The 14,292-nt window shown below is 47.9% G+C and overlaps 1 protein-coding gene across 1 annotated transcript in view; it reads right to left on the bottom strand.

Moving 5' to 3' along the window:
* The window catches only part of TG (thyroglobulin), a 251,456-nt gene that overhangs the window by 109,368 nt on the left and 127,796 nt on the right, over window positions 1-14,292 (bottom strand). Inside the window, exons 36-40 of the mRNA XM_012648052.1 lie at window positions 9,891-10,025; window positions 8,304-8,468; window positions 4,195-4,414; window positions 2,526-2,619; window positions 61-220 (exon numbers count right to left, since the gene is read on the bottom strand). Coding sequence (XP_012503506.1) covers window positions 61-220; window positions 2,526-2,619; window positions 4,195-4,414; window positions 8,304-8,468; window positions 9,891-10,025 — 774 coding nt within the window. The remainder of the gene's footprint in view (window positions 1-60; window positions 221-2,525; window positions 2,620-4,194; window positions 4,415-8,303; window positions 8,469-9,890; window positions 10,026-14,292) is intronic.

The raw sequence follows: 14,292 nt of genomic DNA, 5'->3' as shown, positions 1-14,292 counted from the left end.
CGAGGGGAAGGGGCTTAAGGAAGAAGGGGTTGAACCTTGGCTCAGGGGTCAGCAACTCACCGGAACTCAGGAAGCCGAAGGCACCCACTCGGTAGCCAGCAGTGACCACGATGAGGTCACCAACAGCAGCGAGGACAGAGCCGTCGACAGCTGGCCATACTGCGCTCCCTTCTCCCTCCATGGTGTTGTGGAAAAACACCAGCACCGACGCGTTGGGGGCCTGCGGGGTGGTAGAAAAGCAGGCTAGAGGAAATGATGCCTGTTTCACCTGCAAGAGCTTGGTGAGGCTGTTCCCATGCTAGGAGCCAGATTCTAGGTCTATGCAGGCTCCCCCATCAACTCTGCCCTGTGGGCACACTTAGCCCTGTGCAGTGAGCTGAGTGTCCCCTCGAGCATACGATGAAGTCCTAGCCCCCAGGACCACGAATGTGACTATATTTGGAGATGGGGCCTAACAAGGTAATGAGGATAAGGTGAGGCCATAAGTGTGGGCCCTAGTCCAACAGGACTGGTGTCCTTATAAGAAGGGAGACCAGGGAACAGGCAGGTGCAGAGGGGAGACCACGTGAAGACACAGGGAGAAGAAGATGGACATCTACAAGTCAAGGAGAGAGGCCTAGGAGGAACCAGCTCTGCCGACACCTTAACCCTGAACCCCTGTCTCTAGAATTGTGAGAAAATAAGTTCCTGTGTTTAAGCCACCCAGCCTGCAGTACTTTGCTATGGCAGCCTGAGCAAACCATCAAGCCCCATTTTACAGATAAGGACACTGAGGCTCACAGAAGGTGGGGACACTGAGCCCACATTGCAGAGTAAGCACGTGGCAGGAATGGCAGCTCACTGCAGACCTGGGACCAAACCTCGGAAGTGCAATTACCCTCACTGCTAGTAGCCTGGGGACCAGGAAGAGGCAGACTTGTCACACCTGCCCTGGGATCGGATCCCTCTACACTGACTAGGTCCACATCCTCAGAAACTCATGTTTCCTAAAACTTGCGATCTGAGAGATCGAAATAGATGCCCCTATGTCAACTAAGACAGAGCATGGACCCTAAGGTTAAGGAAGCAAAAGTTGCTTACGGGTTGAGGGTTGAGGGCTCAGCTGGCATGGCAACTTTCTGAATTCCTATGGCTACAAGGAAAGCCATACTCTTGCTAAACCCTCTAACAATAGGAGATATGAGGAAAATGATCAGCCCCCTTCTATCTCTGGTTTACCGCCCAGATCACTATAGCTCTGGTTAGACAAAGGACCAGCCTGCAGACCCTAAGCCAGTTTCACTCAAATTATAGAGGCTGCACACAAACTGTGTGTCCTATAGTTCATCTTTCCATGTAAAGAGCCCAAATCTACCTCATTTTAATGCTTAAGCCCCACCCCAAACTGAACACAGGGCACATGTTATGTATATGTTTACCCATTGTGCATGAGCTCGAGTCCCCTCATAAATATATATATAGCTTTTCCCCCAAACCTGCTGAATATGTGTGACTCTACTATGTAATATGGACCCTATGAGGCATAACAAACCCCACCTGCTCTTTCCCTCTTCAAGGAGAAAGCATCTTCGTACACACCAGAGACTGGCTCTTCCCAATTTACAAACTGATGTTGCCAATGATGCTCTCCTTTCTGCTACGTAGCCACCCTGGTGGTCTTTTGGAGGACAAGCTCACCATTTCCTCGTTCTCTCATGCGGAGCTCTGACCCTTGCCCCTAAACAGGAGACCCAAACACTCAGCACCAGGATTGTGGCAACTACTCAGGCAGATATAGGCCTTCAAACAGGCCTAACTGGATTTAAGGTCAAAGTCCAAAACCTCACCACCCTTCTGCCTCAAACGAAAGTCCACAAGGAAGGCTCCAGAGAAATGCTTCTGGAGGGGTCTTTCCAAGGAGAGCACCCCATTTCCTCACTGGCAGACTCATTTGAATTGGGCTCCCCTGCCCAGCCCGTAACCCTCTAGGGCTGCGGCCTTCATCCCAACCCACGTAGCTGCACAGCTCAACACCCTCCTCCCTCCACGCCTCTGCACAAGTGTCACCTCCTGATTCCCTGCTGACACCTCCTGTCACTTGGTGTCTCCTCACCCTGCTTATTTTTCTTCACAGTTCTTATTAATATTGTAATTAGTCAATATTTATTTGCTTATCTATTTATTTCTGCCCCTCTCTCTAACACATAAGCCTCACGAGGGCTCTGGTTCATGGTTGTGCCCCTCCCAGAACAGTGCCACGCCTGACAGGCCCTTGGAACGACTGACGTGTGCCATCCACCCTGTGTGGCGCGGTGGGTGAGGACGAGGGCAGGAGCAGATGCGGTCACGTAGGAAGTGGGAGGCCCCTCTGCTCACTTCCTGCCATCCAGCCTCCACAAAGCTCAGAGCCAGCTGCAGACAGCACTGGAGGAGCACAGGCTCCGTGGGCCACTGGGGAGGTGAGCGGACAGCGCTGGCACTGGGGGACAGTGGATTTCCAAGGGGAGAGTTCTCAGGGCAGACATAGCAAGGGCTTTGGAACTCACCACATTCTGGGGGACAAACACGTTGAGATACAAACAGTCTTCGCTGACTTCTGGAGACGTGGGTGTTAGGATGCCTGGCTGCCAGCAGCTGGCCCTGCAGATACAGACCGTGTGACTTCCAGGAGAAACACATAAGGGCACATGCCCCATCTCCCCTCCCCACCTGTTGTCTATGGCCGGAGTCCATCACCTCACTCCAAAGGCTTGGTGTCCCACCAGCTCTGTGGAAATCAGGCAGCTTCCAGAAATGGCATTGGCTAGTCCATGGAAGGAACAACAGGGTGCCCCTCACTCTCTGGCTACTGGCCTGTGGAGGAACGTTTCTCAGGGACAATGCATTGGCCCAGAGAGAAAGGTGCTGACCCAACGGCCCTGGATAGAGAAGGGGGCAATAGAAGCCTCTCGGGACCATTGCGCTTCCTTGCTCCAATGTGTAGACCTTTCTCTGGAAGGGATGTCTGACCTGCATCCTATACCAGTACAGAGTCCCAGGGTGCTGGTTTGAGCATGTCCTGCTATAAGAACTGAGACCACAGCTGAGACCATGCCTAACGGCAGCATAGTGATCAGCCACCCAACAAGCGACTTGAATACCACCCAACCCCTAGGCTGCAGTGACCCACACTCTGCAATCACTCTCCACTCAAGACCTATGTCACTGGATCACCTCACCTGACAAATGGGTACATCTTAACGTGATAAGGTGTCCTAATTCATGCGTATTTGTTCTCTTTGTTTCCCATTGGTAGACAGACAGCCATGCCTTTCTGCCTTCCTACTGCCACTGTCCTGGTCAAGCCCTCACTATCCTTGCCCTGGAGTACTTCAAGAGCCTCCTAGCTCACCACTCTGTCTGGCCATGGGCCTGTGGACCCGCTTAGCATCCGCTATGGGTGGTAATGCGCATGGAGGGTGCAGCTGCCTAAGGCAGAGCCACGAGATGCCTGCCGGGAGGGAAGAGAAAGGCAGCAGCAATGGGTGCTCTTCTCACAGGTACTCGGAGCATGCTTCAGTTAGAAAAAAAAAATCATGAAAGTGTTCTTCAATACATCTACTATTTAAAGTGACGCATGCATGGAAAAGAAAATTGAAAATTTTGATAAGGGAAGAAGATAAGATATGGGTGCTTTAAAAAAAAAAAACGTAATATTGTGGGGGGAAAAAAGTCCTCAAAATGTTTTTCATTAGCTCATTGACTTTTGTTTCAGTGCTGTGTTTTCCAGTTTCACTAAAGTCAGAGGTGGCCAGGAGGCTGAGCCTGGCCACTGCAATCCTGGTGCACGTGGCGTGTGTACCCCACCTCCAGGCTCATCCATGGGAACTTCCTGCTGATTACTCCACAGCCTCTCCTTCCCAGACCAACATCCAGGTGGCCTCCGAAGAACTCAGAGCCTCTCTTGGCCTGGGTCCATGGATCCCTGCATGGAGCAGAGCACACAGGCCCCTGCATCACGAGATGGACTTCACACGAAGGGAACAGGGTTAGGCTACTGATATTTGGGAGTGTATCTGTTATAGCACTTAATGCTATGTTAACTAATACATCCCTCACCCTCACGTGTTGCTCACACCAGAATGCACTGCTCTGCTACCGAGACTCATTTTGATGGCTTAGAATGGGAAAGAGCTTCTCTGGGCATTCACTAGGCATACTCCACTCAACCCATACCTTGGCTTGCTGGCGTCCCAGGAGCCTGTCCAGTTCCAGGGCTCTGGTGCCCGGAAGCGGCTGTCTGCCAGGGGCGGGGCGGCATATGGAACTCCAAGGAACTGGTCCACTTGCTTCCATGAAGTGCCCACCTGGATGGCCTGGGATCTGCCCAGCAGCCGGCCATAGGTGGCAATAGCCACGGAAGGTGCAGATGCCTCATAGCTGAGCAGAGGGGTGCCTGTGGGGAAGGAAGGGGGTGCAGATGGGGGCAGAAGTGAGTGCCCTCTCCACTGGCATTCTAACATGCTTTAAGCAAAAGGGGGGGAAAATCACTGCTTTTTGTACCTCAAAAATGTCAGTAACTCATGCAGACCCCCATAGCTTAAGTCTAGTCAAGTTTTCAATGAGAACAAAAGAAATAATAGCAAAGACAGCTGATCTTTATTAGTCACCAAATACGTGCAAAGTGCAGCACGGATCCTTTCTACACATGGATCTTCCCAGCTGGCCTGCAAGGGGCTGCTCGCCCAGGCCCACAGCCCCTCCGCCAGAACCCTGGGCCTTTTGAAAGAACAGAGGGGCACATGGCAGACAATATTCAACCTTCCTGGGGCGGGCTGGGGCCAAGCTCCTTCACCAAACAGCAATCAGCCATTGTCTCTGTGGTGAAATGTATGGATTATTCACACTAAGAAGGGTGACTAAAGCATATCATTTCTTTAGGCACTTTGGGTCAGATCTGCCACCAAATGAGTTTGCTGCAAAATTAGAAAAAGGAATTGACTTTTAGAACTTTTGGATTTCAGAATTGCAGCTAAGGGATTGCAGACCCATATTTGTAGCTCGCTGGTAAGGAAATAGGTTTAGGGGTGGAGGCTCGGGGCCTGCCAGGACAGCAAGGTGATGCGGGATTCGAAGCCACCCCTTTCTCAACCCACCTCTGAGCTTTGTCCCTCTCTGCGTCTCAGGTGCCCCTGCCTGTGAGTCCCTCCCTCCTACTTGCTCAAGGCCAAGACTATGGGGCCTGCCCTCCCCACTCAACCTTCATCCCTTCTCTGTAGCCTGGTCTGGTTTCCTTCAGGTCATTTTCATTCATTCGTTGAATTGAATGATTGACTCAATTATTGATTGATTCAATAAACTTTTGTTGAACCTGGGCTCAGTGCCAAGTGCTATTTTCAGGGACTTGAGACAGGCCTGTCTGATTCCCCAAAAGACTTAAAGCCTTGCTCAAAGGAAGCGATAAACACTCTCGGAGAGACACTTCTTGTGTGAGAAGTCTCTTAGGATTTCTAAAAGGTAGGTTTGGTCGGCTCAACTGCACGCTTGGCTGATTGAAAGACAAAGCCTTTCTGCTTTCTCTTCATCTCTCTCTCTCTCTCTCTCTCTCTCTCTCTCTATATATATATATATATATATACACACACACACACACACACACACACACATATATATATATAAATTATATATAAATTACAGTAGTGACTGAACAGGAGTATGGAGAAAGGAAGCACACAGGCAGATAGGCAGAAGGCAGAAATCCACCCATTCCTTAAGAGCTTGGTATAATGTAGTGGTTCTCAATTTGAAGTGATTGTGTCCCCAGGAGTCATTTGTCCATGTCTGGAGACATTTTTGGTTGTCACAAGGGCAGGGAAGAGATACTACTGGCATCTGGTGGGAGAGGCCAGGGATGTTGTTAAACACCCTGCAATCAACAGGACAATCCCACCCCAACGACCCCCACTCCCCTGCCCCGCCCCCACACACACAACAAAGAATTCTCTGGCCCCAGATGTCGCTGGGTTCTGAGGTTGAGAAACCCAGGTATAATGTCTGTTCCTGACTTCCTGGTCACTGCGGGGCAGCATGGCACAGTGGAACCAATAGATGGTCTGGGAAGATGTCTGGGAAGACAAGTAAATCTGTGTTTGATGTTATGGAAAAGCTACTTATTGAAAAAACTTTGTAATCTTTCTGATCCCCTATCATCCCATCTGTGACATAGGAACAATAGCAGCTCCTACAACACAGCAATGTCGGGAATGAATAACAATACTTACAATGTTCCAAGCCCAGTGCCTGGCAAATGGCAGGAGTTCAACACATGAATGAATGAATGAATGAGTAGAAGGAAGAAAGGAAAGAATGGGGGGGGCAGGGAGGAAAAGAAAGAGCAAATGAAACCACCTCTGTTGCAGAAACATTGGAATCTGAGTTAGAACTCAAAATGGAAACTCAGGATGCAAAGAAACGGTTGCTGTTTTTTAATCTGGCCTCCATCACAAATCATGACTGATCTCACCCCCACAGTTCCTTCTCACAAGATTTCCTGTCATAATCGTAAATCAAAGGGTGTCAGGCAAGCACTTAGGACTATGGCGGCTGCAGTGGCGAAACCTTCTTCTGCTATGCAGAAAACGGCCACATTTCACGAACGTGGCACCACCTGAAGGCAGGAGCAAAGCCAGAGCAAACACAGAGGCTAAAGAATTTCGAGGGAATGCAAGCCTGCTTTCCCAGGGACGGTGGCAGTCAATCCTCCCTTCAGAGGCTGCCCAACGCTTCCCAAACCAAATGAAATCAAACATGGAAAAAATGTTAGATGTGAAGTTCTCCCTTTTGAATTCTTTTGCAGAAATGGTAGATTCTTTCCAGAATATATTTAGGCCATGTGACTACCTGGGTCTATTATCTGTGGCTATGTGCATTAGTTGCAAACACATTATGCCTGTGTGAAAGCTGACATCTATGTAGACACATGTGTGCATGCACCTTCTTTTGGAAGTGAGCATTTCACATTGAATTTTAGTCACACTGAATAAACAGAGGAGCAGTCCAATTTGTTTTACAGAACTCAAAACTCAATGTTAAGACATGTCTCAGCAGAACTATCACACAGATCAGCTATACTATTGGTGACATATACTAGTAAAATCTATCTAGGTTGACTAAATAATGTAAGTGTCCAGCTAGACAGAAGATAAAACTTGAGATTGAGAGGCTAAGATCTCAGCACATAGGAATCAAAGCACTTCCAGGTCTGGGAGACACTCTCATGGTTTAAAGGCTAAGGTCGAGGAGGGGACAGAAGAGGAGAATATCTCTGGCATCAAGACAGCACTGAAGGGCTGTCAATGCTCTAGGATGGGATAAAGCCAAATCCAGCTGCTACCTAGTTTCGTAAATAAAGTTTTGTTGGAACACAGTCATGTCTGTTGGTTGATATATTGTTAATTGTTGCTTTCATGCTGCAATGGCAGTTGAGTGGTTTTTAACAGAAATATACGGCTGTACAGCCACAAATATTTATCATCTGGCCCTTTATAGAGAAAATTTGCAACCTCTGCTCTAGGAGACAAGACAGCAGGTGTAGCCAACACCTTAACAGTTATTAATTTCACCCAATAAACATGTCTAGCGGTGAGGTGCTTCCCCCAGACTCCCAGTTCCTGTTTCCTAGTCTGCAGCTCCTATCAGTTGTACTTAGCAATGGATTTATATGCTACACCCCTTTGCTTGCCTCATCCCAGAAGCCCCAGCACCTAACACAATATTTGACACATGTTTTTACACTAAACTCAGCCAGGAACAGCTTCCCTCTCCAACGTGCTCATGATGTGGTAGGCAGGGAGTGTGGGTTTGTGGAGAGGATTGCATCTTGAGATAGGAGATCTGGCTCCAAGTTTCTGCTCTATTATCACAAGCTGTGTGAAACCAGATGAGTAACTTAACTTCTCTGGGCTGCAGTCTCCCGATCTCTGAGATGGGGATAAAGCCTTATCCTGCCACCTCCCAAGACTGGTATGAGGATCAAATGAGATAAGTCTCGTGAAAGAACTTTCTAAACTACAAAGTGGTAACAAAAAGCTACTTAATCGTTTTACTAAGAAACTCAAAGGCCAAGATGGCTTCTAGAACTCAAAGGAATAAATCAATAAAAGTGATATACAGAAGTAGGAGTTTTTTCTACCTTCCTTCAGTTCACCCCAGGTGAGTGCCAGCTAGCCCAGGACAACTTTGGCCAACCAAGCCACAGCCTACCCAGTCACCACATGTTGGAACAGTCCCTCCCACCCATGTCCAGTTTCCCAGGAGTGGCTGCTAAGGCTCAGGACTTTGCTTACTTGGCTTCCGGTAGACGTGGGTGGCCTCTTCATGGAGCAGAACTTGGCAGTGCTGGCCCTGCAGACTATGTGTGCAGCTTTGGGTATCAGGATAGAATACACACCTTACAGCCCCTGGTTGGGTCTGCAGGGTGGTGACGAGGCAAGCCTGGTGTTGGGAACATTCTGAAGAGAAGAAGAACAGTGAGGCTTGGGTCTCAGTGATGTTACCTCACTCTTGCAACCATACATACAACCATCTATTCATCCATCCTTCCGTTCATGCATCATCATCCACCCTTCCACCTAATCACGCATCCATCAGTCCATCTATCCATCCACGTATCCTTCCATCCATCACTCATGCATCATGCAATCACTCATTTATTTGAGTATCTACTACAAATTCTAGGCACTGTGTCAGAGGATGGGTATTAAAATGGTGGCAGTGGGCAACCCAAACCTCCCATCAATGTATTTCACACAACATTCAGGTTTCTTGTTTATTTAATTCATAAATGTTCCTTCATTATTTCCCTGCTTAAAATAACTCCATGGCTCCCCACAGGCTTAAAGATTAAGTCATACCAGACAAAGCTCTCCATACTCCACCCCCTGCCTTCCTCTTCAGCCTTGTCTCCCTCTGGCCCCACCCAAAGCCTCCCTGTCCAGCATCATACCCACCATGTTCCACCAGGAACCACGCCCTTTCCCATGCATGCCAGGTTCTGCACTAGATAATTTAAACTATTTCACGGCATTCAGAACTAAGAACAGCTCTGAAAATAGTGCTATTACGTTTGATTGGACAGGTTGCGCACAGCCTAAAGGCCCTTTTCATAGCTCAGTCTCTGTGAATAGCACCACTCAGAGTTGTGCAGTGCACAACTTGCACATTTGGACATGGTGGACCAATCTGTAAGATAAACATAGCTTCGTGTATATTATTATCCAAACTTGTAGAGGAAGAGAGTCATGGAATTCATGACATTCCAGAGGGTTCATAATCTTGGACGGGTGTAAATGTTATGTGATCTGAGCCTCTTTCAGAAGCTAAAAGTCTTTGCAGAACATTCCTATCAAGTGGTCAGCTCTTGTTTAAATACCACCAATGAGTGGAAACTCTCTGGAGGAATTACACGCCTGTGAACAGATTTGCCTATTTGAAAGTTCTTGAAATTGCATTGAAAAATGTCTCTTGAAATTGTAGTTTTACTCATAGGTCTTAGCTTTGTCCCATGAGCCTGGCCAGAACAAGTGCGCTTCCTCCTCCCCACGATGGCCCACCTGTCACCTGAAGACAGCCGACAGAGCTCTCATGCGTCTCTTCTGCCTCAGACTAAGCTTGCTAAATCCTTCTGACCTTCCCCCGACCTGGTTTCATGGCCTCCTTTGCTGGCTGGCTTATCCCTTTAGAGACCTCGACTACAGGCTGACCTGCAGGAGCATGAGGAGACCCCACCCAGGTCTTCCCCTCCAGGTTAATCCCTTCCTGCCAAGCACCCCAGGTTATCTCAGGTCTCATATGTTTCTCTAAGGTCAGAGTCTTGAGTGGCACTTGTGTGAGGCCCTGTCCCACCCTATCTGAGGGGTGGAAACTCTTCTTACCCAACAAGCAGAGGTCTCGGGCAGCAGAAAAGTTGCTGGGGGCAGCAGTGCTGACGTGGAGAACATCGAAGTTCCTCATCGATGGATCAATTACTACTGAAGAGAGGGCCAGGGCCTGCCAGGAGTCCGGAGACACTAGGACAGAAAGCAGGAGACAGTGACACACAGTTATTACCTGGTTCATAATGAAGACCCCAGAGCACTCCCAGTGTCCCCAAAGGCAGTCTCAGGGGCATACCCCTCCTGGTCTCATTCTTGTGCAATCCTGTGCCTTTATGTGTCTTTCTATTCCACAATTATTTATTAATTATGAGCCAAGCTCTGTGCTCAAGCCTAGGAATACAAAAGTTAAAAACAAAACAAACAAAGAGCATGGCTATTTCTATTAAGCAGCTCACAATAGAATGGCAGAGAAGTCAAGAAGGTAAGAAAAATATCACCATGCAGTTGTTACAAAGCAATAGTTAGAATAATAGTAGGTAATAATGACGATAACAGACTTGTCAGGTTTATCATGGGGTACTGTGCTTAGGTCTTCACAGACGCTGTATCATTTGATCCTCCCAAGCCCGCTGTTCTCTGTAGTGGATGCTGTGGTGTGTTTTCCAGGCCCCCCTGCAAGACCAACGCTCTCATTTCCCCAACTGTTGGGAAGTTGACAGCTGGTGTCTCCCAGCTGAGCCCCTCTCCAGGAATTTCCCTTGGCCAGACAGAGCTGCCTCCCCTTCCCAGTGATGACTTGCATCCAAAAACCTGTGTGGGTAGACAAAGGCTCGGCCCCCTCGCCTCAAGATGGGACAGCTCTGAAGGGACAGCCCAGCTTCAGAGCCCACTGGGGGGATCAGTGGGGCCATCGCTTAATTTGCATCAAAGTTCTTCTTCCTCTGCCCCACTTCCTTCCAGGTGCCGATCCCAAGAGCAGTCTGCACCAAACTGTCTACATGCAAATCTCCATCTCCGAGTCTGTTTCCTAGAAAACCCCAGCTAAGACACCCTTTTTTAAAGATGAAGAAAATGAGACACAGAGAGATTTAAATGACTTGCCTGAGAGTGCACCATTCCTGAGTGGTGGAACAAGACTGGAACTGGCTCGTACCTAGGGAGCCTACGCCCTCCCATTGCTTGCTCTCCGGTCTGCCTCCCCAGTTCTGTGCACAGGACATGGCTGTCTCCACACCACGGAGGGAGACACAGCTGTGCAGCCAGAAGGACAGCTTGGGCCAAAGGGCAGAGGTCTGTTGGAGCTCGTCCCATTTGGTGCAAAGGCCATGTCTAGAGACAGGTTGGGCGTCCCTTTAAGGATAGAGCTGATCCTGAACAGTGGTCAGTGTCTATTATTCTGTCCACAGATAAAAGAGACCAGATGTTTTCTCCCAGCACAGGCTTGTATGACCATGCAGAAGCACTGACTCTAGAACACCCTAGAGAGATGTTTAGCGGGGGCATTGTTGACAATTAATGTAGACAATGTCTCTCTCCCTCTTTCTTTCTTGCTTTTCTCTTTCCTTTTTTTTTCCAGAAGACCACAGTAGTGTACCCTCTTTTTTGAGGGGAGAGGACAGAGTCTTGCTCTGTTGCCCAGGCTAGAGTGCCATGGCATCAGTCTAGCTCACAGCAACCTCAAACTCCTGGGCTCAAGCGATCCTTCTGCCTCAGTCTCCCAAGTAGCTGGGACTACAAGCATGTGTCACCATGCCCAGCTAATTTTTTTTTATATATATATTTTTAGTTGTCCAGCTAATTTCTTTCTATTGTTTTAGTAGAGACAGGGTCTCGCTCTTGCTAAGGCTGGGCTCAAACTCCAGACCTTGAGCGATCCTCCCGCCTTGGCCTCCCAGAGTTCTAGGATTATAGGTGTGAGCCACTGTACCCGGCCAGTAGTGGAACCTTTTGATAAATACCTGTGAGCATTAACCTTATGCTAGAGGAACACGATGGCAAGCATAGGTATAGCACTTTACAGTTTACAAAGTGTGTTTACTTCATCATCACATTTGCTTCCCACAGCACCCAAATGAGGGGTGGGAGAGGGGCTGTAATGTCTGTTCCACAAATGAAGGGTCAGAAATTCAGAGAGGTTATATGACTTTGTCAAGAACAAGGAGCTGGGAAGTGACCAGGCCAGCGCAGAATCAGCCCTCTTGGCTCTAAGTCAAGGCTCTTTCCATCCCTGCTGAGTTTCCAAGGTAGCCAAGCACCCTTTCTGGATCATCATCCCCGCTGTGAAAGGGTCTTTGCCTTCGAGAGCACCATGCTCTTGGCTATATGGAGAAGCTTATAATTTTTACCTTAAACCTATCTTTGACATCCAGCATACTGGTAGGGGTCTCTAAAATTAGAAGGGTAAATAAAGCAACAAAACCACCTACTGCCATGCCTTGGCTGCCTCCGGCTGCTATAGCAGAACATCACAGACTGGTGGCTTAAATAACTAACATGCATTTCTCACAGTGCCGGAGGCTGGAAGTTTGGAATCAGGCTGTCAGCGTGGTTGGGTTCTTGGTGAGGACCCTCTTTCTGTTTTACAGACGGCTACTTTCCTGCCTTCACAGGGCACGGAGCAAAGAGAGTGTGCAAGCCCCCTACTGTCTCTTCTTGGAAGGGCACTAATCGTGTCACTGAGGCTCCACCCTCATGACCTAACCACCTCCCAAAGGTGCCACCTCCTAGTACCATCCCACTGGGGGCTTCGACATATACATTTGTGGGCAAGACACAAGCATGGAGTCCATAATATGCCACTACTTATTTTTTTTTAATTAAAAAAAAAGAAAAAAATTCATTCAGAGAAGTTGCCAAATAACGTAAGCAGATTTTATTCAGGCTCAGCAAGAGGAAGGTAAATGCCACACTCAGTCCTGGCACGGTGGGCTCCATCCTCAGAACCAGGCACTGTATCTTTATGAACTCAGGACCTGGCTTGGCGGCGATGGACGCTGGGCTTTCATTTTCTTAAGCATCCGCCACATGCTGCTAAGTTCATGGTCAATACAAACAGCATTTTTGCAACATGACCAAACTGAGCTGTGTATTTTTAGAGGGTGAGTATACTGCAATTTCAGAGAAGAGTTATGATGGGGTTTCAGGACAAAACTTGCCAATTATGGCCTTAAAATGGAAGGCTTGGCTGCACTCCGTGTTTGGGTTGAAGTCTGGGGGAAAGCGCTGTAATTGAAGAGTGAATTTCGTCTCCAGGGAAGGCCAGCTCATCTGGCGCTGTCCCAGGGCCTGGAGCCGAGTCCCTGCCATGCCTGCACCCACCCCTCCCCTGGCCTGCATGAACGAGCCCCCTGGGTGAACCACTGCTATTGTGCTGAATACAACATCTGGGGGGTCCACTTGCATCTTGTGAAACTTCTGAGAACAAACTCTGTGGATGCAAAAGCATGAAAGCTGGGGGTCTTGGTAGCATTTTGTGAGAGGTTACTATCTGCCAGGACCCGGTAACAGATTGCATTTAATACTCATGATAACCCACGAAGTGGGCACCATTACTGCTCAAGTTTCACAGATAAGGAAGCAGGTGCTCCAGTAACCTCAGCCCATTGGCTTAGCCAGCCTTCGCCCGGCAGACTAAGTGCAGTGCTAGCTACGGCTGGGGCCAAGTGCCCTCGGGTACAGAACCCAGAGCTGTCATAATGTGACCTCCTCTCTGGATGAACAAGGTGGTAGCAGCTTTCAAGCTCACCCACAGGGTGCGTCTTCTACTTAAAAAACAGTATGGTTCATTGATTCATCTTCATTTTGTTTTCTTCTTTCTTTAAAAAAATAGCTTCTGGATTGTAATGCCAGTGTTATTTATTAAAAATATAATTGCACCTTGAATTTGAAATGCATACTTATCATATTATATATTTATCTGTGAATACATTTATTTTGGTGGGTATTTCTTCTTTTCCATTTATCTCTTTGTAAATCCTGGCTCTACCCTCACACTGCTTAAACCATAGTCACTGATACATTTTATCTTCTAAAGATAAAATTCATCCCTCATTATCTTCTTGGCTATTTATTTTGGGGGATGAAATTTAAAACCATTTGTCAAGTTTCAAGAAAGCTTTTTTGGGTTATTACTTGGAATGATCTCAAAGTTAAACACTAATTGGAGAGAATAGTTTTTAACTTGAATTTTACTAGGTTTAATATTTGAAGCCATTAAGAATGGAAAGGGATTTTTAAAATTATATTTTCAAAATGGTTCTTGTTGGCATAAAGGAAAGCTATTTATCTGTGTGTTTACTTTTTCTGACAGGACACTGTACTGAACTCATCACCAAGGCAGCTCACAGACATGGGTGAAACTTGGGCTCGTTGCTATGTGGCTACTTTGAAAATGGGACCAAAACTATATTCCGGATCTAGCAAGGACGTGCCTCGGTGGGGCTCTAGTTTGAGAACCCTC

This window comes from Propithecus coquereli, unplaced genomic scaffold (genome assembly GCF_000956105.1).
Source record: "Propithecus coquereli isolate 6110/MARCELLA unplaced genomic scaffold, Pcoq_1.0 Scaffold28, whole genome shotgun sequence".
In the NCBI taxonomy this organism is placed as follows: domain Eukaryota; kingdom Metazoa; phylum Chordata; class Mammalia; order Primates; family Indriidae; genus Propithecus; species Propithecus coquereli.
Note: the sequence above shows the minus strand (reverse complement) of the source record. Positions and strands in the feature narration are given on the sequence as shown.